This window comes from Sapajus apella, unplaced genomic scaffold (assembly GCF_009761245.1).
Source record: "Sapajus apella isolate SASKATOON/1434 unplaced genomic scaffold, GSC_monkey_1.0 scaffold8, whole genome shotgun sequence".
Classification (NCBI taxonomy): Eukaryota; Metazoa; Chordata; class Mammalia; order Primates; family Cebidae; genus Sapajus; species Sapajus apella.
Genome location: NW_022436948.1, coordinates 2325475 through 2348311, shown reverse-complemented (window position 1 = coordinate 2348311; position 22837 = coordinate 2325475). Strand labels below are relative to the sequence as shown.

Sequence of the window (22837 nt, the reverse complement as noted above, 5' to 3'; positions counted from 1 at the left end):
GTGGCAGGCTCCTGTAATCCCAGCTACTTGGGAGGCTGAGGCAGGAACTGCTTGAGCCCAGGAGTGAGCCACTGTGCCCAGCTGGCGTGAAATCTTAATCCATGCCTTTTCTACCTGGGCCAAGGTGGACCGCTGACCACCTTCAGCCTGGACGAAGCCTGGCCCTCCTCAGGTCGCCAGGCTTTGCCGGTGCTCCTGGCCTGTGTGGGGCCTGCTGAGGACAGCAGGAGTGCATTGTGTCGGGGACTGAGCAGGACTTGCGGCCTGGGCCTTTGAGCCTGGTGACACCTGTGTGGTCCGACGCCAGTTCCTTCCACGTAGTGCCCCTGTGTTTGCAGCTGGTCTCTCCGTGGTAGCCGCTTCTCCATGGAAGTTCTGCCCTTTGAAGACTCCAACCCCCTCCCTTGCAGCTGCGGCTGTCCCACCAGTGGGCCTATCCTTAGTGGGGTGCTGAATGTACCCTGAAGGATGTCACCCAGCGAAAAGGGTCGGGGCACACGGAAGGTCCAGAGGAAGGGGGTGTGGAGTGGCCTGGAGCTGCGGCCCCTCCCCGCTGCGGCCAGGCCCGCCAGGAGGAAGCCCTGTCGCTTGCAGGCTCTAAGGCTAATGAGGCCAAACCAAGTCCTAATGCCGAGAGGCTGGGTGGGGAGGAGGGGCGGTGGTGTGCACAGGCATCTGAGGTCCCAGGCTGCACGTGAGGGCGTCGTGCAAAGGCATCAAGGTCCCTGGCTGCTGCGGCACGGAGAGGCCCCCCCACCCCAAAGGGCTCCTCAGGTGCTGGAGCTCGCTCCCTGCATAGCCAGCTGCAGCCCGGGGACGGATGGAGGAGAAGCTGCAGGCCTGGGGAACTCAGGCGGTGAGGCCCAGAAGGACATGGCCAAGTCCATTTGGGGGGAACTGGGAGGACAGTATGGGGAGTGGGGGCGACAGTGGGGAGTGGGGGGGACAGCAGGGAGAGTGGGGGGAGGGCAGTGCAGGGAGGACAGTGGAAGAGGGAGGCATGGGTGACAGTTGGGAGAGGACAGTGGGGAGGGAGACGGGAGAGCAGTCCAGCCTGCCCTGGCAGGGGCCTGGGGAGAGAAGGCCCCGCCTTTTTGTGCCCAGGGTCTGGGCCTGCCTGGGGCTGGCTGGTTAAGAGTCTGCACACCCCCAGTTCTGGAGCTCCTCAATGTCGTTCTTGCAAGGTGAGCCCATACTCCGCTGGCGCAATGCAGGGAGCTCAGGGGTACTCCCTGGGAAAAGTGTTCTGTGCCCTGGGGTTCAAGGCAGAACCCCTCTCCCAAGCTCAGGCTGCACCTCTGGTCACTGAAGACAAGAAGATGCAGAAAGGAGACCTCTGGGTTCTTGGTCCCCCTTCCCCACCACACCCCTGCAGCATGGGCAAGGCTTGGTGGCCTTCTTGGAGGCGCCTGGGCCTGGACAGCTATTCCAAAGCCACAACCACCCTCCCCACGTGGGTCCCTCAGTCTTCAGAGCATCCAAGCTGCAGAGCCCAGTAGACAGAACCCAGTTCCAGCGCCTCACTTTACAGAGGGGAAACTGAGGCACAGGCACAGCGCTACCTGGCTCGGGGTCCAGCAGGCAGCCATCTCCCTTGTCTCCCGCCCTAGGGATGGACCACCCCATCTGCCAGCCTTGATTGGAGCCTGGCTGGTGGGTGTTTACTGCACACCTACTATGTGCAGGGTGGTGTGGGGAGTGAGAGTTTCCCCCTCCTGTTCCACAGACCAGCAAGGTTCCCCTGAGCCCAGGGGTAGCGGGACCTTTGTCTGGAGGTGGGTGCAGGGAGGACAGGGTCTCTGAGGGGAGACGGTGGGCTGTGGACTTGTGAGTGGGCGCTTCTCTGTGGCGGCCCTCCTGTGCCCAGTACGATGCTAACAGCATTGCGGCTTCCACCTGAGGGAGCCCAGGAATAGCCCCCAGCTCTGACAGCCCCAAATGCTTCCAGACCTGGCCCCATGTCCCCTGGGAGTCAGAACAGCCAGGTGTAGGGCAGGGGCCCCCGAGCAGGAGTGGCCCCTGTTCCTGCCCAGACCGCAGACAGCTGAGCTGGCCATGCCCAAGACTCCCTGCACCCACCGAAGCCACAGGACACAGGCACGGTTTGCCCCTTACCCTCTCTCTTAAGTTGGGTTTCTGGAGGTGGCTGCCAGGACACTGGCATCCAGCCTGTCCGCAGTGTAGGAGAAAGGGGAAGCTGACGTCTTGGGCTGAGAGGGGCAGCGTTACAGGGTGGTCTTATAGACACGACATGCAGGCTTCGGAGGGGCTGTGGGGACCAGCAGGGTGGTAAGACATGGGCACCCACCCACAGAGGGCATGGCCTTGGACGTACAGTGGCGACAGCAGCCTCCAAAGTGTCTCCCGAACCCCGGGCATGAGGGGCAGAAGCTTCTGGGGCCCCTGGGGCAGCTGCAGCCTTCCTGCCTGTCCCCTGGTGAAGGAAAACCACCTCCAATGGGAAAAGCTGGAGCCAGACTCTGTCTCCCTTCGGGGCTGTCCCCGGCCTGCCTGTGAAGTCACCAGGCCCAGGGCATCTCCTGAGCCACCTGAGTGGTGATGCATGACCCTCAGTCCTGGGGCTTAGGACCCCTGGGTGTCCCTGCAAGTCCATCCTGGAGTCACTTCTCAGTCACTGCAAATGGGACCACACCCCACTTTCCAACGCCCCAACTTTCCACACCCAAGCAGCTCGTTGTCCCTGCCAATCAATGCCCGCTGACAACAATTATTCTTTTACAAACACCACACATCTTCTAATGCTTGCATGTTAAAAGTGCGAGTGGAGCCCTGGTCACCTTCACTTAAAGGTCCGGGTGAGGACTTTTTTTGTAGAAAAACAATTGCTTGTAACAAGTACTGGAACTGCACTGTGACCATGAGTCCTCACTCCTCGTTTTGTTCTAAGTCTGAGAAGTGCAGCCCTCACACGCTGTCAGTTCCAAGTGATGGGAGCTGTAACAGCCCCGACTGATCCCGGGAATATCAGGTGACTCTGGGAAGGGAGGAGGAGGGGCATTGGCCCACAGCCCCGGAGCTGACACTGCATCCTGAGGGTCAGGCCAGGCGTCCATCCCATCTCCCTGGGGCGAGTGCACCCCAGGCCACCTGGCAGCATCCTTTCCAGCCCTCCTGGAGACAGTCAGCCACTGATTCATTCCAGGGACCAGCATGGAAGGCGCTGGGTCGGATCAGGGCCCAGGGTGGCACCCCTCAGCACTGGCCCACCCCGTCTCCGGTCCCCCTCGGGACTGTTGGTCTCTGAGGAGCCTGGTGCTGGGGTCAGAGGTCTTCATCAGGACCCTGAGACCCTCCGGGTTGAGCAAGGTAGGGCTGCTGAGGGTGGTGGAGGTGGGGGGAGCCACCCAGTGCTTTGGGGATCACAGCTGCAGTGGGAAGGGGGATCACGACCACCAGGTGACGCCCCCTCCATGCACCTAACTGCTGCTCAGGACTCTGGGGACCACGTTGCCAGGGCCGTGCCTGCTGGACATGGGCGCTTCCAGCCCTGCTGGGCTGTGTCCTTCTCGCTGCAGGCCCCAGGCAGAGCCCCGGCAGCCCCTGCTACTGGCCTAACACGGCCCTGGCACAGCCTTTCTTCTGGCAAACTCCACCTGTGCCTCTTCTGAAGGTGGCTCAGCTTTTCACCAGAACAGCCAAGGGCCAGTGTTCCTCCCAAGGAGTGTGGCAGAGGCCAGCGATGCCCTCCAGGGCTCCTTGGTGTGGACGGCTGCCGATGCTGGTGGACATGCACCGGCGTGGGTCCTGTGGCCTCCGGGCGGAAGGCAGGTCGGGAACGTACAGGGCAGAAGAGGTCCTACACCTGGGCCTCCTGCTAACACCCTCAAGAGACCCCAGCAGAACAGAGGCTTTCCTGGAAGAGGGGATGCCCAGTCCTCCTTTTCAACCAAATACCTTTCCTTCAGTCTCACAGTCCCGCATTTCATGGGAAGGCATGTGTCCCCAGTGGGTCTGGGTGCTGGGAAGAGCCTGGTGCCGAATCCTGCCTGCTCCGAGTGGAGGGGAGCCCATCACCAGGCCCTTCTTGTGAGTGACTGCCAGTGACAATGGTGAGCGCACTCACTTGGGGACATTTGCTTTTGGTGTGGATGACATTTCTGGGCGGTGAGCTTGGGCAAACATGGCCTTGGAAGGGAAGCGAAGAGAGAGGAACGTGAAACACCCCTTTCCCTTCTGCAGGCACATGTTGGTTTTCTCAGGACTCAACTTGGTGGAAACAAACGGTTTAGAGCTTTGGAGACAGCCACCTGCACAGGGCACCTCGTCTGGCTCTGGTGGGAACAGGCTGGCCATGTTTTTAGCAAGCTGTGTTCCAGCGTGATCTGGAACGGGCTGACCTGACCTTGGAAGTGTGTCTTCTGCAGTCGGGTCCGCAGGTGACCCACGGTGGCTTCGCACTCCATGAGCCCACCATCCCGGGGAAGCCGCTTCTCGTGGGTGAAAAACGGGGCTCAGAGGGGGTTCCGAACCATGGTGGGGAGCCCAGCTGTCCTGCCTGCGAAGCCCAGTGTCCCTTGCAGCCAGAGGCACCTGCCAGCTGCGTGACCATGTGTGGACATTTTCCCCAAATTGGGACAGGAATCTGAATCTGTGTTGCTCTCGGGACTGTGGGGGACACACCTCTCCCCGGGGACAGAGAGCTGCCTGAGCTGCAGGAGCGGCTGGTGCAGAGAGAAGCTGGCAGTGCCTGCACCCGCTCTGGACACCCCGTGGGGGCTGGGCGCCAGGGAGGACAGGGCTCCAGCACGTGTGTCTCTGCTCCTGTGCATGCCAGGAAAATCCCACTGCAGTGCGGGAAAGCGCACACTAGGATGCCAGCCCATGCCAAGGGAAGGCTGCAGGAAATGCTGTGCACGCCACCGGGGCTTCCCTTTGTCTCCGGGGCAACAGTGGTTCAAGGCAAAGGACTTCTGCCTTTTGAAAAGTTTTTGAAAATCTGAAAGATAGTCATCAGCCAAACCTCCCTTGGGCCCCCCAGAACCTGCTGCTTCCCACAGCAAACTCACCAGTGAGCTCTGGCTCCGGCCTCGCAGCCCAGACACCTGGGGGACAAACCGAAAGGGTCAGGGCAGCAGCGGTGGGGGTGTCCCTAAAGCTCCTGGTGCTCCTGAGCTCTCGGCAGCCCCCAAAACACCCAGCTCGGAAGACTCCCAGAGGCCCCAGCTCTAGGCAGGGAAAGGACTGACAGCTGACGGGCTCCCAGGCCACATGGCTTTTGAGGAAGATCCTCTGTAAGGGGAAGTGCCTGGGAAGCACTTCAGATGCTGTGACCTGGCTCTGGGGCCCTTCCACAGCCTAGCCAGCCCCATGGAAGATGTTTCCGGGAGAGCCAGGGGCAGCCCACAGGAGCTGCCTCTACTCCGTGGCCACCATGCCTGCATTCCAGTGATCGCCACCCTTGAGGGGGTCTGGACGAGCCCCCCACCCGGCCATCACCACGGCCAGTGTCCAGGACTTCCTGCTCCACGGCATTCTGCTGCTGTGTCTTACGTGGCTGAAACACAGACCTCCGGACTCTGTCTCGGAGCGGGCCGGAGTCACGGACCCACAGCATGGGGGTGCTCCAGGCAGCCTCAGAGGCTCCCCTGGAAATGGACACCACCCCGGCCTTGACACGCAGAAGCCACCCTTCCCTCCCGCCCTGCGGGGCCGGCTTCGCAGCGCCTTTCTGGCTTGGCTGTGTCAGGAATGTCAGAGATGCAGGGTTTGAAATCCACTTCGTGGGAGAGTTTGGGTTGCTCAGGCTCATGCATGTTAATGCTGCCACAGCGAAGTTTCAAGCGAAATCAGTATCAGTGAGGGACGTGAAAGCAGGCAAATGTTCGCACCAACAGAACAAACATTAACGTCCCCAACACGGGTCCATCTCTACCTGCATAGCTGCGGCGGGGCCTTCTGCACCTGCACACCCACGTTGCCAGGCCTGCCGCCAGGGCCACAAGCAGGCATGGGACAGCCAGGACACTCCACACCGCCACGTTCTTCTCCTCGGGGGTACTGTCTGTGTTCTTTGTGATTTTGTCTCTGTCTCCGATGTCATTTCCTGCAAGAAAGAGGAAAATAATCCGACTTAAAGAATCTTGGGGCTGGGCATGGTGGCGCATGCCTGTAATCCCAGCACTTTGGGAGGCCGAGGTGGGTGGATCACGAGGTCAAGAGTTTGGGACCAGCCTGGCCAACATGGTGAAACTCCATCTCTACTAAAAATACAAAAATCAGCTAGGCGTGGGGGCACATGCATGTCTGTAGCCCCAGCTACTCGGGAGGCTGAGGCAGGAGAATCACTTAAACCTGGGAGACAGAGGTTACAGTGAGCTGAGATTGTGCCACTGCACTCCAGCCTGGGCAACACAGCAAGACTCCTATCTCAAAAAAAAAAAATTCTTGGAGAAAAAGGGTCTTTCTTTTTCAACCTTGAGTAGATAGTACTGCAGGGAAGTATTTCCCTGACATGATTTTGAGGTTTTAAAATAACAGGCTGATGAGAGGAGGGTTTTCTCTTGCAGAGGGGCTTCATTTCCTGGAGGGGTCTTGTTCCTCCTGTCCTACCTGGGAGAGGTAATGACCCCGACCACAGCCAGAGGACCACAGGGCTGGGTGTGGCAGGAAGCACAAGTCCTTCCTGGATTTTTTTTTTTTTTTTTTTTTTGAGACAGAGTTTTGCTCTTGTCACCCAGGCTGGAATGCAATGGCACGATCTCGGCTCAACACAACCTCCGCCTCCCGGGTTCAAGCGATTCTCCTGCCTCCACCTCCTGAGTAGCTGGGAATACAGGCGTGCGCCACCACGCCTGGCTAATTTTGTATTTTTAGTAGAGATGGGGTTTCTCCATGTTGGTCTGGCTGGTCTTGAACTGCTGACCTCAGGTGATCTGCCTGCCTCGGCCTCCCAAAGTGCTGGGATTACAGGCATGAGCTACCTCACGCTGCTGGATTTTTAAAAATCAAGGTGAAAGTCACCGAACATAAAATTAACCATTTTATTTTATTTACTTAGTTTTTGAGACAGGATCTTGCTCTGTTGCCCAGGCTGGAGTGCAGTGGTACAAACCTGACTCACTGCAGCCTCGACCTTCTGGGCTCAATTAATCCTTTCACCTCAGCCTACCAAGTAGCTGGGACTGCAGGCGGGCACCACCGGGCCTGGCTAACTTTTTTTTTTTTTTTTTTATAGAGATGAGATCTCACTATGTTGCCCTGGTTGGTCTCAGGGCTTAAGTGATCCTCTTGCCTCAGCCTCCTAAGTAGCTACAGGTGTGCATCACGTGCCCAGCCACTTTATGCTTTTTTTTTTTGAGATGGAGTCTCGCTCTCTTGCCCAGGCTGGAGTGCAGTGGTGGGATCTCGGCTCACTGCAGCCTCTGCTTCCCAGGTTCCAGTGATTCTCCTGCCTCAGCCTCCCGGGTAGCTGGGATTACAGGCACGCACCACCGTGCCCAGCTAATTTTTGTATTTTTAGTAGAGACAGGTTTTCATCATGTTGTGCAGGCTGGTCTCAAACTCCTGACCTCAGGTGATCCACCTGCCTCAGCCTCCCAAAGTGCTAGGACTACAGGCAGGAGCCACCATGCCCCGCCCAAAATGAGCCATTTTAAAGCGAACAATTCAGGGTGCCTCTGCAATCATAACCACCACCTAATTCCAGCACCCGTTTTATTACCCCCAAAAGGCAACCTCGTGGCCACGTGCAGCCTTTCCCTGTCCTCCGCTGTCCTGGGGCAGTTCATCAGGGAGCATGGTTGTGTCCAGTTCAGATGGACTGTGAGCCTGTGTGTCAGCAGCGAGAAGGGCCAGATCCAAACATGGGGGTCCCGGAATAGCCGGGACCTCTTATTTTTCTCTTAAATTTTGTTCTCATTTAGTACTTTATAGCACTCCTTCAAATTTCACGTTTAAAATGCTAGTTTGGATATGGTGGCTCATGCCTGTAATCCCAGCACTTCGGGAGGCTGAGGCAGGAGCATCACTTGTGTCCAGGAGTTTGAGACCAGCCTGGGCAACAGTGAGACCCCATTTCTACAGAGAATCAAAACTTAGCCAGGCGAGGTGGCACGTGCCTGTGGTCCCAGATACTCAGGAGGCTGAGGTAGGAGAACTGCTGTCCTCCCACACCTGGAAGCCTCTAGTTTGCTTTCTGTCTCTGCAGCTTGCCCTATTCTGGAGACGTTGTATAAATGGAGTCCCACAGGCTTGTCCTCAGGTGTCTGGCTCTGTCACTGGCATAATGGCCTTGAGGTTCTCCACGCCGCAGCGTGCGGCAGGCTGATTCTCCCTGCACACACGGCTCATGTTTGGTGCATCCGTCCATCCTCGAGGGACACTCCAGTGGTTTCCTGGTTTCCTGCCGTGAACACTCATGGGCAGGCATTTGTTTGAATCCTTGTTTTGAATCCTCTTGGCTATATCCCTAGGAGAGAACGCTGGGTCCTACAGTACTTCCATGCTTAGCTTTTCTTTTTTTTTGAGGAGTTTCACTCTGGAGTGCAGTGGTGTGATCTCGGCTCACCGCAACCTCCACCTCCCTGGTTCAAGTGATTCTCCTGCCTCAGCCTCCCGAGTAGCTGGGATGACAGGTGTGCCCCACCACACCTGGGTAATTTTGTATTTTTAGTAGAGATGGAGTTTCTCCATGTTGGCCAGGCTGGTCTTGAACTCCTCACCTCAAGTGATCCGTCTGCCTCAGCCTCCCAAAGTGCTGGGATTACAGGTGTGAGCCACCTCAGCCGGCCCACGCTTAGCTCTTCAAGGAACTGCTGTGTTGTTCTCTTGGCAGCCGTACCCTTCTGCCTTTCCACTGCCAGGCACAGAGACAGCAATGCCTCTGGGCTCTGTGTCCAGTGCCTTTGCCCCTCAGAGAGCCCCTCACAGGCAAACAAGCTGCGGCAACCCCCTAGGAGCTTGTTCTGAATGCCCGGCATGTCTCCACGCACACCTGAGAGATCACCTGGGCAATGCTCAACCCTGAACCTCTGAAGCTCTTACACTGCCCCGAGGCCTGGTGCCTGCCCCGAGCTCCAGGTCCAATGGGTCTGGGCACGGGGGCTTTCACAGGCTGCCCAGATGACCCCACTGTGTGACCAGCCTTGAGACAATGTCCCGGGAGAACCTTCTGCTACCCCTTGGGCCGCTCTGGGGGGCGTATGCGGCTGGAAGGCACTTATCAGAGGCTGCTCTGGGGGCAGCCCTCATCCTGCTGCACACAGCTCACAGACTCTGAACGTGAGTCACAGGGCCTAAGCCCCAATTTCAAGAAGGAGAACATCTGGCTCTGCAGGGGATCCTGGCGGTCAGGGTGGACTTCCAGGGTGTGCACCTCGGCAGGCTTTCAGGGTTGAGCTCAGAAACGCCGGCAGCTGGTGTGATGCCTGTAGTCACTGTCTGGAATTCTCAAAGCTTCCGAAACAAGGAGCCCTGCATTCTTCTTCTTTTTTTGAGATGAAGTCTTGCTCTGTTGCCCAGGTTGGAGTGCAATGCTGTGATCTCAGCTCACTGCAACCTCTGCCTCCCGGGTTCAAGCAGTTCTCTGCCTCAGCCTCCTAAGTTGCTGGGATGACAGGCACCCACTACCATGTCCAGCTAATTTTTGTATTTTTAGTAGAGACAGGGTTTCACCATGTTGACCAGGCTGGTCTTGAACTTCTGACCTCATGATCCACCTGCTTTGCTCTCCGAAAGTGCTGGGACTACAGGCATGAGTCACCGCACCTGGCCAAGCCCTGCATTCTTGCTTTGCATGGGGCTGCATGGTGAGTCTTGCTGGCAGCCCCTTTCCTGCAGCCAGCAGGGCCCCAGGCCCCCTCCTTGGTCATCTCCTGCCTCCTCTTTCTGCCTCTCATCCTGACACAGGAGACGGGGACACAAATGGGGCAGGCCTGTGGCCTTGACGAAGACGTCCCCGCCTGCACCCCTTCCACAGGGAGGAGCTAAGCCAGCAGCCATGCCCAGTGGGATTCCTGGGTCTGGGGGCTTCAGTCTTCCCAAGAGGCAGGGAGCTTGGGTGGGGGCTGCTTAGGGGTGGGCTTCCATCCTGGACTGCTGCTGCCTAGTCCTGTGGCTTCTGAAGTGTTTCCAGCCTCAGAGTTCAGCCCTCAGCTGTAAAGCAGGTTCAGTGAAACTGACTCTGGGCGAAGGAAACTGAGCCATGTGCACTGGCCCGGCGCCGTTCCTGTTCCCAGACACCGTGGTGGTCCTCACTGCGCGACGTGTGTCTCTCTCCTCCTCTCCCTTTCACCATCTTTCAGTGTCCTGCTGCGTCCGTCGAAGGGACTGTCTGTCTCCTGCCTCAGAGGGTCTCCCAAGCCAGCCCTGGCCCCACCGTCTTGGGCACAGGCCAGCACACAGACCCTGGGAGCTTACCTGTCTGGCTGTCCACAGTCAGGTTCTGCTGCAGAAGCGCGTTCTCTATGCAGCAGCCGATGTTCACGCTGGGGGTCGCCGCGATCCTCAGCACGCTGACCACATTGTACAAGCCCCGCGTGTTCAACACGATGGTGTCATTCTGCAGAGCCTGGTCCAGCAGGCTGCCGTCCGTCTTGTTGATCCAGTACACTCTGGGCTGGGGGTAGCCGTTCACGGACATACACGTGAAAATGAGCTCATCCTGGGAGGGGCTGTGGGGCGCGCTGACGATCGGCACGCTGAAGTTTGCTGCGGGGGAGGGAGACAGGTGGTAAGAGATGCCAGGCCCTGCCGGTCAAGAAACAGGGTACACAGTGCCAAGGCTGGGTCACTGGGGAGGCAGCCCACTGTGGCCCGACATGGCCAGGGCCGAGGCTGTGGTCTGAGCAGCCGGCTCGGCCCTGTCCCCCAAGGCAGTCCCAGTGGCCAGGGACCGCTGAGCCTGGCGGGCAGTGACTGGCACCCACAGACCCCCATTCCGTGGCTGGCGGCTGTTCCGGGACCCCCTTCTCTGGAGCTGGTTCATCTCGCTGCTGACACAGGGGCTGTCAGTCCATCTGAAATGGACACGGCTGTTCTCCCTGATGAAATGCCCAGAGCTCCTTGGTTGCCTCTAATTTTTCTCTTAAATTTGGTTCTCATTTAGTGCACTTCTTTCACATTTCACTGTTAAAACTCTAGTTTGGGCGTGGTGGCTCATGTCTGTGATCCCAGCAATTTGGGAGGGTAAGGCAGGAGGATCACTTGTGTCCAGGAGTTTGAGACCAGCCTGGGCAACATAGTGAGATCCCATTTCTACAAATAATCAAAAATTAGCCGAGCGTGGTGGCAGGTGCCTGTAGTCCCAAATACTCAGGAGGCTGAGGCAGGAGAACTGCTTGAGCTCAGGAGGTCGAGGCTGCAGCATGACCCTACTACTGCGCTCCAGCTTGGCCAACAGTGAGACCCTGTCGCAAAAAACAAACTCAAAAAAGGCAAAGACAGCAAGGCTAGGAGCTCTTCTGGGAAACCAAGCAGCCCAAGTCATGCATTAAGGATTTTTCAGCTGTTTAGTTTCCCTTGATGTTAGATAGAGGCCTGATAACACAGCTGAGAATTTTCTTCACTGAAAGAAACAGTGAATGAGCCAGGGAGGGGGTTTCAATTTTGTGAATACTCTTCCACGATGGGAGGCTGGGATGGACCCAGCTCTTTCTGCCTCAACGGTCCTACCTGCCACATGCAGTGTGACCACAACTTCCAAGACCGTCTGGAATCCCAGGGATTTACTCAGCACCACGCAGCGAAACTTCTGCTCGTCGTCGGGGGTGACATTGAACAAGCGCAGGGAGAAGTCGCCCTGCAGCATCCCGGCCGGTGACATCGCCGCCCGGTTCCTGTAGCGGCTGGCCACGGAGGAGGAGCTGTTCTGCGGGACGTGGTAAGCCACCACCGTGTCACTGATTTGCCAGTACACGTAAATGTCATTTAAATCGAAACGGCTTCCTTCGGGGGAAGCGCAGCTGAGCTCCACATCGCTGCCTACCATCGCCCTTACTTCTTTCTCCTGAGTATCTGCAACGACCCAAAAGGCAAAAATCTGTTTTCTGAGGCCGACGCCCAGGCCATGAAGCTACTGTCTGGGGCAGGCTTTGCGTTTCGAGCCTCAAATGCCAACTGTGGCTTAGAATTCATTAACAAGGCACGTGCAGGAATGCAGTGAAACTTGAAAAGCGTGGGTATTTCAGGTGAAGTCCAATGTCAATCTTTGGCTTTGATGACGCACTCCCGTTGAGTAAGGGGCTGGGCTGCCCGGGGAGGAGCAGCTGGATGGGCTCAGCATTGTTTTTGTTACTCAGAACTATTTTTACTACTTTTTGGGAGTCTATAATTGATGCAGATTAAAACATTCTTTAAAAATCAGGCATTTAAGGGAAAACAATTTCTCAAGAATTACATTATAATGCTGCTCCCTTCCATCAGGAAAGTTCTCATAAATGTAACAGACACAGGGCGGCTTTACCGTTTGCACAACCACATAAACGCCTGTGGGAAAATCTGTGTGCGTTGCCTGCCTCCAAAGCACTCTAGGCTGGAAGGCTTGGCAAGGCTTTGGGTCTGTGCTGTGGCGCCTCGCCCCTATTCCTGGCTCTTCTAGAGGCTGGTGGCTCTTAGGGCTCAGCAGGGCTGCTGCCCGGGACAGGGAGACCAGGGGACCCAGGAAGCCCTGGCTCAGAGGAACTGCATTCTGCCTGCAACAAACACAAAATCAAACAAGAACTCCAGAGTTTGCAGAAGTGTTTCCCTTTAAGGAAATGCGTCCATCTTGTGCAGCAACCTAGGTTAGGTACCAACTTTCTCCAAAGGGCCACTTGAGAAGCCAAAAGGAGCCTGGTGAGGCTGCTCCTGGTACCCTGCGGCCGGCAGTCCACATAGCCAGACGGCCCATCTCAGAGCTGGGTGCCCACACTGCTGGCAAAGCACCCCCTGAACTTACCGGCTCGAAGGCTGCTGAGGAGCAGGAAGAGCAGTCCAGGACTGAAAAAAACAACCGGAAACGCAGGTGAGGTGGGGCCGCAGGTGAGTTACCTGCATCTTCCAAATGGGAGCAGGCTGGTTTCCCAGGCAAGAGGCAGTTCTGTCCTTCACAGAAATGTGAAGATAGGAGACTGCCTGCATCTGTTCTCCACAGGAATTCGGGGTCTGGAGCCGGGACCACCACCCCCTGCCCAGCACCGCAAGTCCGAGGGGCTGGTAGCCTCTTGCCACTCTCTAGCTCTGGTGGTGACAAATTCCCAGAAACACTGTGATGCCAATGTGAGGATGAAGGAGAGCAAGGGATACCCCTGAGGCTGGTCTAGCCTTCCTGGGGACAAATTCCAAGAAATTGTAGGAAATCAGAGATAAAAAAGCTTTCAGGGCACATATAACAGGGGCTTCACTTAAAATGCTGGGGAGACGGAGAACATCAGGCGTGCCCATGACAGGGTGGGTCAGGTGAGTGACGGGGCAGCCCTGTGGGTAACGCAGATCATTTTGAAACAAAACCTGGGCTCCTCCTGTTTCAGATCCTGCTACAGCTGGTGCCCTGCCTCAGGCAGCAAATCCCACTCATGACTCCAGTGCTCCTGCCATCTTGCGTCGGGGAGCCTTGGCACCCTGCATGCTTCAGGCTCTCCACCTTCTCCCACCAGCCCCAGGATGCCTTCCCCAGGTGGAGGCCCTTCATGGCTTGCCCCAGTCCCCCAAACCATCAGTTTACGGGCCAAGCTCCCCACAGAGTGGGAGCCCCCGGAGCAGGGACACCTCCTTCTCTGATGTTGCTGTACTTCCAAGATCTGGGAGACATTCATCCCTCTTCTGTCTGGCCTCTGCCTCGGAAACCTTGGGGGCTTCCTAAGTGAAAGTCTGGTCTCGTGGGAACCTCCCAGTGGCCTGCCCCTGAGCTCTGGAGCCACAGAAACCCTGGCCCCACCCACGGTGGCCATCACCTGAGTCTGCATGGAGGCGTGCCTGTGCCAAGTGAACACACATGCACCAAAGTGAGCCCCAGGCCACCAGGGACTCTTGAAGCCCGCAGGCAGCCCTTCCTCTCTCCCATTCCCTGTTGGGGTTGCCATTCTGGCTGCAAGATGGTTGTGATGGCCTCCAGCAGGTCCCCTGCCTCCACCCAGGCCTCCTTGCCTCCAGCCTCAGCCCCTTCAGGTATCTCCCCAGGGCCACCTTCTAAACCACAGCTGTGAGAACCCCTCTGTGCCCCCATTTCTCTCCCACAGTGCCCAGCTCATAAGCCCCATTCTGTCTTTGGAGGCCTCCTCAGGACATTGGGGGGCTTTCTGGGCCGGAGGAGCTGCTCCAAGCTCTTTCTGGCTTATCCGGTCCCTGGGTGCTGCCCACCCAGCGGCACCTGTGTCCTCTCCTTGGGCCCTCAGCACCCCTTCCTCTCAACCCTGAGTTTGCCTCAAGACCCAGCACATTCAGGGTCACCTGTTTGAAGGTGCGAGTGGTGGAGAGCTAAGACATGGGAGGGCTGTGACAGTCACAGACTTTTAAGTGCTTTCTCTCTAGGGCAGGATCATAGTTGCATATATTTCTAATGAAGAGGGGTACTGAGCAGTGTGACCCAGGTGTGGGCCAGTTCTGGGCTATGTGGGAGGCACCCCTAGGGTCAGGGGCCTCACCGGTTCACCCAGGGGAGCACGGGCTGTGAACCCTAGGACCTGGTTGCTAAGAGCATATTTTCACAAAAAACCAGGAGGAAGCTGTCACTCCCGGTTTAGACAGCTCCACCTTCCCCAGTGCGGACCAGCTGCCTGGCTGCGGGGAATCCCACGTGTGTGGGGGAGGGCGTGTCGCCAGACCGTGAGCATCCGGCTGGCCTTAGAGAAAGCCAGGCCAGTCGCCTCCCTCCTTCACCCATCTCCTGGGAAATCAGTGGTGCCAGGGAGTGGAAGGGGCAGCGCCGGTACCCGGGCGTGCGAGGTGCACCCCCTTCCCTCCCTCCTTCCAGCGTTCGCAGTCCCCTTTCCCTAGCAGGGACCCCGCCACCGGTCCGCCCCCGCACGGCTGCGCGTCCTCCCGTGGGTCCCGGTGGCGGCCTCCGCAGCCCGCTGCTGTTCACGCCCCGCCGGCTGTCCCGGTGCCCCCATCGCCCGCTCTCCGGGTGCGCACTGCCCGCCCGGCGCCTCCAAGCGAGCTTCGCAGGCCCCACGTCAGGGCCGAGCTGGGGACGCGCGGACCGAGCCACCCCGCCCTTGATCGCGGCGCCGCGGCTCCTTCCCAGTCTCACCTGCTCAGGCGCATGGCGCTGGCGGAGATCTCGGGCCGCTGGAGACCTCGGGCCACGGAGAACCTGGGCCGCGGGAGGCCTCGGGGAGCGGCAACCTCGGGGCGCGGGAGATCGGATCTAACTGCCCTCCCGCTGCGCCCTAGCTCTGAGCGCCCAGCGCGCGGCGGGCGGGAGGCAGTCGTGTCCCCGCCCCGTCCCTGCCCCGCCCCCGGCCAGTCCCTGCCCCCGACCTGACTCCTCTTGCTACCGAGGCCGCGCCGGGACGCGGCGCGCGGGGCGCGGGGCGCGGAGGCTCCAGAAAGTTCAGCTCTGCCCAGGCGAGTGTGCCCGTCGGCCGGAGACGGGACAGAGGCAGGTCGAGCAGTCCGCCTGCACGCGGACCTGGAGGCCTTGGGTGCCCCGGGAAGCGCAGGGGTGGGAGGTGCCCGGGAGTAAGGTGGCTAGGGGTGCTGCGGGGCCCGCTCCGCCCGGAGGATCTCCAGGACTTGGGCTAGTGAACTCAGCTACTGCTGAGGAATGAATGATTGACGGAATGAATGATTGAATGAATGAATGCATGAATGGAAGGAGGGAGGGAAGGTAGGCGGGCTCTACTCTCTGGGCCAGCCCCAGCCCACCCCCACCTGGCCTGGCACCCTCAGCGGTCTAGAGGAACGGAGGGCGCTGGCTCAGCCTGTTTGCCTAACACTGGACTGAGGAGCCGCCGCCGGGAAACCAAGGCAGCCTGCGGCTCCGGCTCTGAGCTCGTCAGCCTTGGCAGTGGCGTCTGGCTCGGAGTCTGGGGCAGCGGGTCTGGGAAAGGCCGCGCCACGCAACCGAGGGTTGGACCCAGGGCCCCTGCTCCCCGCCCCCAACGGCCCCCAGCCCACGCTCTCTCTCCCTGATCCCCACAAGCCAGGTGACCCAAAGAGGCCGTGATTTCTGGTGGGGCCCCTCCCTGGCTTAGGGGTCTCGGTTGGGGTAAGGTGGGGCCCAGAGGGGACGTGACCCCCTTTCTGCAGAAGCGCCCCCAGAAGGGCCTGACTGAGGCTGCTGGACAGGGCAGCAGGGCACCCTCCTCCCGGCGCCCCAGTCTCTGGTCTGCTCCGACCCCCACCACCTCAGGGGCTCGGAGGAGGCCAGAGGCGCCGGGAGGCGGGGGCCCCAGACGGCACCCCGCAGGCTGTCATTCCTTCAGCCAAGAGGTAGAGAACGCTGTGGACAAAAGCTTAAAAAATACGGAAACCTCTCCCCGCGGAAAGCTAGTTTTTTGCGGAGCAGAGAGGCCAGGCACAAAACAAGAAGGCGGAAGAGATGGGCGGCGGGGCTCGGCGGGGGCGCCGGGGGCGGCGGGGGCGCCGGGGGCGGGCGAGCAGGAAGCACTGAAGCCCGGCGACTTCCCCCTTCCCGGCCAGGCTGAGAGATGGGGGTTGGAGGGTCTAAATGAGAGATGGTTGGTCAGGGGGCGCCTGCCCTCCGGCGGGAAGAGTTGAACAGGGCCCGCGGCGCGCAGGGCGTCAGCACACCAGTGAGGTCCGGCGCGCAACCCCGTCTGAGCGGGACTGTCTAGGGCGCGTCCCGTCCCTTGAGCCAGAAAACCCCTTTCAGCGCCAGCGTGGACGTGCGCTTCCCGGGACACGCTCAGGGGCACCGACTTGGACCCGCGAGGCTGGAGGGGTCGCGATGCTGGGGACCGAGGTTCCTCTCTTCGGGGCAAGTGGCTGCAGGGAGGGGACCGCGTCGCGCGGCAGGTGAGGAGGGCGCAGGTGCGCCGATCGGGCTGTGGGCCGCGCCACCTCCTTCCGGAGGCCCTCCCTAATTGACGGGCGGGGCTCCGCGCGCCTCTGCGCCTGCGGCTGAGGTCCCGGGCCACGCCGCCACCATTGGCGGAGCGCTCCACCCCCGGGCTCACCTGAATCCCCTCCACACTGCGGGGAGGGGGACGGCCCCTGGATACCGCGAGGGGATTGTGGGAGGATGGGGACTGGGTCCTGGGGGAGCAGAGCCTCCCAAATTAAGGTCTCCCAAGAGCGGGGCCACTCATCTGCGGCGGCGCCCCCAGTGCCGCCCAGGGGCGGTGGGAGAGGGGCCGAGGGGGCAGGTCCGGGCTCTGCTTCCCGGGCAGACGCCAGAGACTCCAGCCAAGTGCTGCAGGCAGGTCCTCCCGAGAGAGGGGATGAGGCGTGAAGGGCACAGCCAGGCAGGGGCCAGGAATGCAGCTGGGTCAGAAGGGGACACTGAGGGAGGCCGGGGCGGCCCAGGAACCTCAGAGACAACGGTAAGCGGCGGCTGGTTCACACCCTCTTCTGCTCCGAGCTGTGTGACCACAGCAGGTCAGCAGGTTCCTTCCTCCTGGGGCCTGCGTCCCGGTCCGTGACATATACACGAATGTGGGTTGTTGTAAGTGATCACGCAGCACACTGGCACATGGTTACCACACGCAGAGGGTTTCAGATGAAGAAACATAAAACCCCTTGGGAAGTCTCCCGTAGTCAAAGGAAGGTTTTAGTGTCCCGCCACCCGTGACTGTTTCTGGGGCAGGCAGGATGCGCTTTTGTTCTAGGAGTGTGGAGAGAAGGCCCTTTGGCAGTGTCCAGGGCGCACTGGGAGCCAAGCAGGAATTGTATTTGTGCAGCCTGGGGTTCAAGACTCTCTGGGTGTAAGTCATAGAAGCAGGAAGCGGCTGCCCTCTGCCCCTGGCCCCAGGGCACCCTGCTCTGCCGTTTGGAGGGTGTGGGAGTCTTCTGATCTCTGCCGCGGTGCGCCTCCAGGCCCCGGTCCCTTTGGGGTCTAGCACAACAACCCGCGTTTGACAGCACGGGCCTTGGCTGATGCTGGGAGCTCAACTCCTGGCCAAGGAAGATCTTTGCTCTTAGGGGATGCAGCATATGTTGTTTAACGAAAAGGATTCGTTCCTTCTGAGAAATGCGTCCTCGGGTGATTCTGTCCTTGTGTGAACATCATGGAATGCATGCACACCGACCGAGCCTGGTGGCACAGCCCACTACGCTGGGGCCGCGTGTCACGCCTGCTGCTCCTGGACCACAAGCCTGTGCAGCAGGTGACTGCACTGAATAGTGTAGGCAGCTGCGACTCACTGATATTTGTGTATCTAAACCCATCTAAACATAGAACAGGTGCAGTAAAAATACCGAATTGTGACCTTATGGGAGCACCGTCGCATCGTGTGTTGGCAACGTTATGTGGTGCACGACTGTAGGTTTGTTTCCTGTCTGCTCTGGAACTAATGACCACACGCTTGCTGGCTCAAAAACAACACAAAGCCTCTCTGGGCCCTGGAGGGCAGCAGCCCAAGGTCTGCCCGGTGGAGGTGCTAGGGGAGTGTCCCCTGCACCTCTCCTAGCTCCCAATGGCCTTGGGCGTCCCTGCCTTGTGTCTGTGGCACTCCTGCCTCTCCCTCGGTGGCCACGTGGCTCCTCTGTGTGGTCGAGCCTCACTTTGCCCCTCTCTTCAGAGTCCCTTTGGGGTAGAACCCACCTGGGTGACCTAGGGAGGCCTCCCACCCCAATTTAATCCAGCCAGCAAAGTTATTCCTTTGCCATATAGCATTCACAGGATCCGGGAATGGGGACCTGGGCATCTTTTGGGGGGTCGCTGTTCAGCTGAGCACGGGACCATGAGGCCGGTCCTATGTGTAAAACTAAAATACTTAGAGGGCTGGGCACAGCGGCTCACACCTGTAATCCCAACACTTAGGGAGGCCAAGGTGGGAGGATCACTTGAGCCCAGGATTTTGAGACCAGCCTGGGCAACAGAGCAAGACCCCATCTCTATAAATTTTAAAAAATGAGCCAGGCATGGTGGCATGCACCTGTGGTCCCAGCTACTCCAGAGGCTGAGGCTGGAGGACCACTGGAGCTCAGGAGTTGCAGGCTGCAGTACCTGTGGTTGTGCCACTGCAGTCCAGCCTGGGAGACGAGCTAGACCTTATCTCAAAAAATAAAGCCTTGAAATAAAATACATAGAGCATCTCAAGCTGGTGTGGACAGTTCTGAGGGTTGGGGAGAGAACAAACGAAGCAAAGTGCATTTTGAGGGGCAGAAAGCCCCTCGGCGCCCTGTGCCTTGCTTTAAAGCAGCACAACGGAAAGTGAGCATGAGTTGTGTTGGGCCCGGGACACTGGTTCCCTGTGTGGAGGCAGCCTGGGCCCAGCCCGCCCTGCTCAGAGCTCTCACCACTGGCCTGGCCTGTGGGCTCATGATAGCCTCAGCCCCCTTTGAGTGACAGCTTGAGCACAGCCTCCCCAGAGGGCTCATTTGCCCTTGCATGGCCTCACCTGCGCTCCCCTGTTTTCTGTGGCATCAGGAACCCCGGGTCATTATGGAGCTCGCTGCATTCATCCCTGGATGTGAGACCCGTGTTGTCAGAGTCCAGGACTGTCCAAACAGGTTCCAGCCATGTCAGTTCAAGTGAAGATGTCGACTCTACTTCAAGACGTATATTTTTAATCTTCAAAAGGTCCAATTTTAACCTTTCTTCTACAAGCATTTTACGTACCACTAATAGTCCCAGTGTAGACCCCAGAGGTCCCCTGCAGGATTCATTTCATGTGATTTGAGCCCAGCCTGAGGCAGAGCTTTCTGGTGGGCTGATCCTCGCTCAAACTCAAACTGCAGCGGGCCAGGAAGAGCCCTGCTTTCTGCAAGCAACACTACCCGGAGTACGGCCCAGGTGACACCCTTTGTGCGTGGACCTGTTCTTGGTCTCTGCAGCGTCGCCAGCAGGTCCCTCCTTTGCCCTCCAAGGCTGAGGTCCTGTACTTTCCAGGTTGTGTAATGCAGCTATGATCAGGGTGCATGGTTTTCCCTATGAAAGCAAACAGTGGCCGGGCATGGTGGCTCATGCCTGTAATCCCAGCACTTTGGGAGGCTGACACAAGTGGATCACTTGAGATCACGAGTTCAAGACCAGCCTGGCCAACACGGTGAAACCCCATCTCTACTGAAAATACAAAGATTAGCTGGGCGTGGTGGCACACACCTGTAATCCCAGCTAGTCAGGAGGCTGAGGCAGGAGAATCGCTTGAACCTGGTAGGCAGAGGTTGCAGGGAGCCGAGATTACACCACTGCACTCCAGCCTGGGTGGCAGAGCGAGACTCCATCTGAAAACAAAAAAAGAAAGAAAAAAAAAAAACAAGAAAGCAAACAGCGGTCTCGGTCTCGTGGGGAAGCCTCCGCCAATAAGTGCATCCCACGGGACCCAGCACAGGCGCTTCTCAGACGCCTCCCGCCCATTTCCCGCCTCCACCCCATGCCCTGCAGGATGACAGATGCTGTGCCTATACAGCGGCGGGGGCCTCGCCCTGTCCCTGAGCCGGGGTGATGGGAGAGAGACCCTGGGTCTCCAGAACCCTGCGGAGTGTGGGCCTGCAGTGACGCAAGAAGCCAGAGACAAGCAAAGGAAAGGAGAAGAGGAGAGGAAGACGGCGTCAGGAGAGCTGTGTTTGTTCTAGGAAGTCTTTTTTACTTTTCACAGTATAGTGACTCATTCATGAAGAGGAAGTGAGTTCTGTTGAAAAATACTTGAAATATTCTCTTAGGGGGAGAAAGCAGTTCTTCAGCAGCTTGGTGGGCCGCTGGGCGGGAAGCTTGGAGCTCTGTCGGTTCTGAGCCAGCCCGGACAATTCTTCTTCCGAAGGCAGGGCCGAGTGCCTGCTGCTGAGAGAAGGGGAGAGGGGAGGAGAGGGGAGGGGAGCTGTGAGCGGGCGCAGCGCCCAGGAGACTGGGCTGGGGACAAAGTGCTGTGGGGGTGAGGGGAACAGCCGGTAGGCGCCTAAGATTCCCAGGAGTCCCACCCCATTCTGGGAGCTTTTCTCCTGGAGGTGGAGTGAGCAGCAGGGGACCAGGTGGCTGCCCTGTTTCCTGCCTCACCGGCTGGAGAGGGGGGCAGCGGTGGGGGGTCTGATCCCCTGGGAAGCAGGCTGGGGGTGACAGGCAGGGTCCCCAAGGATCAGAGTCTTGGACTCTGAGAAATGAGTCCAGCTCCGTGTGAGGTTCCACTCAGTGTGAACGTCAAGCTCCAGGGCCCTCGCTAGAGGACGTCACCATCCCTGGGCAACACCCCCAAAGAGGAAAGGGCAAGACTCCGGGCAAAGGTTGGCCAAATCCTCACATTCCTGGGGAAGTCTATTCCAAAGGCCGCCCCCCTGGGTTCCCACGGCTGCCTGTGCTGGAAGCCCCAGCCCTGGGCGCAGGAGGGGAGGTGGGAAGAGGAAGGGGTACCCTGCCAGCCTGCTGTGTGAGGGGCCCTTGGGAAGAGGGGTTTTGGAGACTGGGCACTGACACCCCCTCTCACGCTCCCAGCCACCCCACTGGAGCCCAGGAACATTCCTTAGCTAATTTTTGGGTGAAGGCTGCGAGTGAAGTGTTAGTGTCCCCTCTTCCCGGCACCCTCCCTTGGGCAGTGGGGACTGTCTTTGACCATCCTGGGGGCGATGGTGGCCACCTCTGCAAAATGATTTCTCCTTTCAGTGAGGGGGTGTGTCTCAACGTCACTGAGGAGACACCCGGAGCATGGGAGGCAAACCCGTGGGAAGGTGCTGCCAGCTTCCTTCTGGGAACCATGTGACCCCAGGACAGGGCACAGGTGCATGCAGCCCTCGGAAGAGCACTGCAGGGCCTCGCTCAGAACGGGGGGCTGGGAAGAGGCAGCTGCCAGCCCACGGCCCAACCCTGCAGGGGCCCCAGGTGTGGCCATTAGAGCGGAGGGAGGCGCCGTTGGTGGAGCAGCCTTGCGACCCCTGGGTCCGCCATGTAACGACCCTGATGGGGCGCTGTCCTCTGGCTACTGCGTGGATGCACGTGGCTAAGGAGCCTCCGGGCCAGACAGCGGGTGAGGCGTGGCCTGTAGCGCACACAGGTGTTGCTGGGTCTGCCCCCACCTTCACCCCTGCTCACCCAGCCCCACAGAGCCTGGCGTGGCCCCCCAAGGAGTGATGTGGCAGGCAGCAGGCCTAGGGTTAGGGGGAGGTTGTAGGGAGGCATGCAGGTGAGAGGGCTTCTGAGGGAACCTTCTGACAAAGCTCTTCAGCTCAGCCCCACTCAAACTCAAATCCAGGAAAGGCCAGGCCAGCAGGGCCTGCGGGCACCACACCTTGGCAGGTGCCAGGCCACAGGATGATCATGGCGTGGTGGGGAGCTGGGAGAATGCCAGAACCGGAGAGGTGAGAGAAAGAAGTTTCCAGAACTCACTCCGGAAGAGATATGACTCAGCTGAGCCAGCAGGCGCTGGTTCCACAGGAATGCACGTGCACGCTGGGCACGCCAGGCAGGTGTGGGAGTGAAGGGATGGACGGGCAGTTGGCTGTGGGGTTCGAGGTCTGGGCCATTCGGAAAGGCTGCCAAGCGGGGAGGGCAGCTGGGAGAGACCATGGGGGTGGTGGGAAGGCGTGTGGGGCGGGGCCGTGTGCTTAAGGCACCAAAAGGTGGAGGGCGGCCCAGGAGTGTGCTGTGGGGGTGCAAACGTGTGGGTTGGTGTGAGACTGATGCATGTGTGCCTATATTTGTGTGAGTGAGCACATGTGAACATGTGTGGATGTACATGCCAGTCATGTCTGTGCTGTGCGAGCATGTGACAGTGTGAGTGAGCATATGTGTGTGGATGAGTGTGACCGTGGTGATGAATGTGTGTATGTGAGCCGTGTGTGTGCT

The 22837-nt window shown here is 59.0% G+C and overlaps 3 protein-coding genes across 6 annotated transcripts in view; 1 reads left to right on the top strand and 2 right to left on the bottom strand.

The window, feature by feature from the left end:
- The window catches only part of PWP2 (PWP2 small subunit processome component), a 613222-nt gene that overhangs the window by 97364 nt on the left and 493021 nt on the right, over positions 1-22837 (top strand). The window lies entirely within an intron of this gene.
- On the bottom strand, positions 2101-15383 carry ICOSLG (inducible T cell costimulator ligand). Of its 3 annotated transcripts, XM_032276569.1 has the most exons (7): positions 15188-15383; positions 12896-12936; positions 11632-11973; positions 10378-10668; positions 5894-6064; positions 5028-5063; positions 2101-4146 (listed from the first exon to the last, which is right to left on the bottom strand). In XM_032276569.1, the coding sequence occupies exons 1-7, from the start codon at positions 15199-15201 to the stop codon at positions 3944-3946; spliced, it is 1098 nt and encodes a 365-aa protein (XP_032132460.1). In that variant the 5' UTR covers positions 15202-15383; the 3' UTR covers positions 2101-3943. The 3 variants fall into 3 exon arrangements, with proteins under 3 accessions (XP_032132460.1, XP_032132458.1, XP_032132459.1); XM_032276567.1 differs by lacking the exon at positions 5028-5063 and having other exon boundaries at positions 15188-15328; XM_032276568.1 differs by lacking the exon at positions 12896-12936 and having other exon boundaries at positions 15188-15320.
- Positions 20619-22837, bottom strand: part of DNMT3L (DNA methyltransferase 3 like) — a 17686-nt gene continuing 15467 nt past the window's right edge. The window contains exon 11 of one of the 2 annotated variants that reach the window (XM_032276572.1): positions 20619-20842. In XM_032276572.1, the coding sequence (XP_032132463.1) occupies positions 20677-20842 (166 nt within the window). In that variant the 3' untranslated portion in view covers positions 20619-20676. Of the gene's footprint in view, positions 20846-22837 lie in introns of both variants that reach the window. The other variant, XM_032276571.1, reaches the window with a different exon arrangement.